General features: G+C 28.1%; 1 protein-coding gene across 1 annotated transcript; it reads left to right on the top strand.

Moving 5' to 3' along the window:
* Window positions 1-1,389: 1,389 nt before the first annotated feature.
* Window positions 1,390-4,374, top strand: LOC112737513 (S-type anion channel SLAH1). Its single transcript, XM_025787446.3, has 2 exons — window positions 1,390-2,324; window positions 3,979-4,374. Exons 1-2 carry the CDS (start codon window positions 1,545-1,547, stop codon window positions 4,276-4,278), a joined length of 1,080 nt encoding a protein of 359 aa, XP_025643231.1. The 5' UTR covers window positions 1,390-1,544; the 3' UTR covers window positions 4,279-4,374.
* The last annotated feature ends 220 nt before the right edge of the window (window positions 4,375-4,594 follow it).

The following is a 4,594-nucleotide window of genomic DNA, read 5'->3' as shown; positions in this document are numbered from 1 at the left end:
TAAAAATTTAGTTATAAATTTAATAAAATTATAGAACAATCAGATTAATTAAGTTTTTAAAATATTAAAAGATAAAAGAGTAATTAATTAATTAATGGGTATATTGCTAAAATCAAAATGGCCGTTAAAGAACGAGAAGTATAGCTGTAAACAACTAACAAACTCTAAACATAACAAAGTGGTTGCTATGTGCATGAATAAAGGCTCCAAGAGCCACAAAATCAAAAAGGGCTGCTGATATCCGAGTCAGTCTAAATTAAAGAACTGTCATTTCCTGTTTCATTCCGACTAATAAATTGTTTAGTTGTTTTCACTTTATTTATTACTCGGGGATTATTACTATTCCCTTCTTCCATTATTCCAGGTCATCTTTCTAAAAATTGCTTGAGAAGAACATCAAAACTCGGTCCTGGATGAAATACTTTTTTTTTTCAAAGGTGGAAAAATTCGAATCCGCGACTTAACTTCTAGGTAAATATAGAAAAATTATATTAGTTGAATTATAATTTATTAACAAAATACCTACTTTTATAAAAAAAAAATAAAAAATATACATTTTATCACTCGTTAAAATACGAATATCACAAACAAAAAAAAGAGTAAAATAAGCATATCAATAATATTTAAAAAATAATAAAAATATACTTAAATAATTTAAAATTATTTTATTTAATATTTATTAATTATTACTAAAATTTAAATATAATAAATATATAATTACAAATATTATATATATAAAATTATAAATATATTATGTTATATAAGATAATTTTAGATATTATCTCCGTGTTATTATCATAAACATAATACTTAATGCCTACATTATTCCTTGTTCACCACTTGTAATTCAAAAAGGACAGCTAAATATATCAGCCGCCATATTAACTTTCGCTTTCACTCCTAATAGAGGTGTCATTATTAGACTTTAATTAATATGTGTGCTGATAAAAACACATTGTAAATTTATTATTAGTGAAAAAAATTAGTTAAAAATTATTGTAGTTTTTAAAAATAAAAATTAAAATAAAAAATATTATTATATATAATTATATTAAATATATATTAAAATCAGTTATTAATATAAAATATATATTAAAAATAAATTAAATTATATATTATCTTATTTAAATATAATGACTGATTTAGTAGTTAATTTTTATGTATATATTGTATTTTTGTACTATAGATATGATAAATCTGCTCTATAAATATAAAAATATTATATATATGTTAAAATTAAATATTAAATTAATCATTATATATTTGTGTATAAATATATATTATTTAATTTTTTTTAATATATATTTTATATTTTAAGAGATATTTTACACTAATAATTAAGTTTAGTAGATAGTTGATCTATAAATATATAACCGTCTGTAGCAACCCATATAAATAGTTCGTTGCACAAAGTATATATACATTACTATACAATGATAGAAAGTATATATATATGGGTGAGAGTAGTGAGAAACAAGAATCACATGTAGTGCTATGAATATGTGTTCCAAGATCTTGTGATAATAATACGAAGCAATAATAAAATGGAAGAAATGAAATCTTCCATATCCAAAATTCTGAAAGAATTCCATGCAGGGTACTTCAGGATTGGCCTCTCCCTTTGCAGCCAAGCCTTGTTATGGAAGACCCTCATCAACCCAATCCAAGACGCACACGCTCTTAGACGCATATTTACCTATATACCCTTCACCGCCTTCACTCTTCTCTGGTCACTCGCCTTTCTCACACTCCTCACGCTCTCTCTTCTCTACGTCCTCCGATGTCTTTTCCACTTCCACATGGTTAAGGACGAGTTCCTAGACCATGTCGGAGTTAACTACCTCTTTGCTCCATGGATCTCATGGCTCCTTTTGCTCCAATCATCACCCTTCATTTCTTCCAAAACTAACTACTACCATGCACTCTGGTGGATTTTCTCCGTTCCAATTTTCGCCCTGGATGTCAAGATTTATGGACAGTGGTTTACTAAGGGGAAGAGATTCCTGTCGACCGTGGCGAACCCTGCGAGCCAACTGTCGGTGATAGGGAACTTGGTTGGTTCGCAAGCCGCGGCCAACATGGGATGGAAAGAGAGCGCAATTTGCATGTTCTCTCTTGGCATTGCACATTATTTGGTGCTATTTGTTACTCTTTACCAGAGATTGTCCGGGAACAATAGCCTCCCGGCGATGTTGCGGCCAGTTTTCTTCTTGTTCTTCGCCGCGCCGAGCATGGCTAGCGTGGCATGGAACTCTATTTGTGGCGGCTTTGGTAGCGCCTGCAAGATGTTGTTCTTCCTCTCCCTCTTTCTCTTCTTGTCTTTGGTAAATCATTTTTCTATTCAAACTTGTTATTTATTTAAAGGTTGACTTTATGTGAAGTCAAATTAGTCAAATCATCTAACGACTATCAAGTATCAATTTTACGTAAAATTAACTGCATCTGAGTTTTTATTTTATTTAAAATATAAAAAATTAAAAAAAATATTAAATTAATTATATTCTGTGTCAACATTTTTTACTGCGGTTAGATTTTGTTATAGTTATTAATAAGACGTATATTACAGTGGTGATGATGTTTTAAAAGTGTTTTTAAAATTAAAATAATATTTTATTTATTATTAATAGACTGTTATTTTTAATAATTAAAGAATATTTTATATTTTGCTAATGTCAGAAAGACAAAAGATAATCCGTTCAAATTGTTTGAACTTATTTTATTTAATATTTATTTATTATAAAATACATTAAATAAAACAAAAAGTAGTAGGTTTTAGAAATTTTTTATTAATATTTTTTTGTTATTAAACATTTTTTATTTTATTTATTCATTATTAGATGTTGTTGAATGTTTTTTTTGGTGACTAGATGTTGTTGAATGTGATATTGAAGAAACACACCTATTTTATTTGTGATATTATTTTTAAATTATGGAAAAGTATATGGAACTAAAATGTGATCAGTCAAAAAAGTAAACAAAACTGTTTAATTAAAATCACTTTTTGAATAATATGTTTAAAAATCGCTCATGAGATCACGGAGCACAAACCAAAACCCGATTTTTTATGGAACCCAAACACATTTTGACTGATTTTTGACTGATATACTTTTGGTTCCTAGTTGTTCTCTTAAATTATATATTAGTTTCTCAGAGATGATTTTTTTTTAAACATTTTTTTACTAGTCTTATTTGTTTCTGAACCAGCAGTCTCTTCCTTAGAGATAGAAAGACTGTTTCTTCTCCGATGTCAACTTGGAGCAAGAGAATTGAAAATAAAAATTTGAAGGCTTTTTATTGAAGTCCTAAGGAAAGCGACCATGAACAATTAAACATGTACTTTCAAAAAGAAAAAAGAAAAAAAAATCAAAATAGAAAATGACGGTGCAAAGTTTCAAATTGTACACGTTCTATGAACTTCTCATTCTGTGATTTGGTTTGCTGATCTTTTTGGATGTATCCAAGTTGAAGATCCACTTGAAAACTGGTCCCTGCGTAATTATATAAGTTGATTATAACCTGTATATTGTTGCCAAATTTTGGATAACTGGGACTATCCTTGTAATCTAGTTCTCACTCTGAAAAATACATGATATTAGGAATTTGCATTTTGTCCTATCCAAAACTTTTAGCTACTTTTAATTATTTCCTTTGTGAAACTTTATTATTTTTAGCTTTACTAACAAAGACTTTTATGCACTTAACCAAATTTTAGGAACAATAAGTTGAGTTTAATTTTGATATACTAACAGTACAAAACTTTTTACTTCATCGTTTAATAATATTTGTTGTTTTTATGATCATTCATGCGATCAATATAAAAAATAGTTATTTTTGCTAACATAGTATTACATGTAAAACTACTTTATTCTGAACATGCATCAAAATTAAATTCTAATAAGTTTTCATGTTTTAAATTCAAAGAAACATTTCATTTGATATATGATTGACTAAATTTCTTTTGTAATTTTGTACAAACAGGTTTCAAGGCCTCTGCTATTCAAAAAATCAATGAAAAAATTCAGTGTGGCATGGTGGGCTTATTCATTTCCCCTCACAGCACTGGCACTGGCTTCAGCAGAGTATGCACAACAAGTTAAAGGGGTTATGCCTCATGCTATTATGTTAGTCTTATCAACACTCTCAGCTTTGGTGTTACTATTCTTAGTACTTGTTTCTATCTTCTTCAACACTGCTGCAAAGTCCTCACCCTCAACAACTCAACATGATCATTCATCAGAAAGTTCTAATAATGTTGTAACCGTCAATAATCATGTTTAGTCTTACCAAGAGGAGATTTTTGTTAGTAAATAAATGTATATATACCGCCAAATATTTCATATGTATGTTAGTAAATAAAGAAGATGCTGTTTTATATGTGATTGTTATTGATTTGTACAAAATGCTGCATAATTTTATCTTTTTTTTTCTTAATTAGTAAATCACTAAATTGGAGTATCCAACACCAAGACGGAATACTAAGAGTTTATAGTTGTTATTGTAGTCCTTTTTTTTTTTTACATAAGTGAAAAAAAAAATAGGAAACGCTGCTTTGTGTAGTATAATAAAACTGCTTGGTGTTTATTGTAGAATGATG

This window comes from Arachis hypogaea, chromosome 13, assembly GCF_003086295.3.
Source record: "Arachis hypogaea cultivar Tifrunner chromosome 13, arahy.Tifrunner.gnm2.J5K5, whole genome shotgun sequence".
NCBI classification, from domain to species: Eukaryota; Viridiplantae; Streptophyta; class Magnoliopsida; order Fabales; family Fabaceae; genus Arachis; species Arachis hypogaea.
The sequence above is the reverse complement of the archived record's forward strand: the minus strand, read 5'-3'. Positions and strand labels throughout refer to the sequence as shown.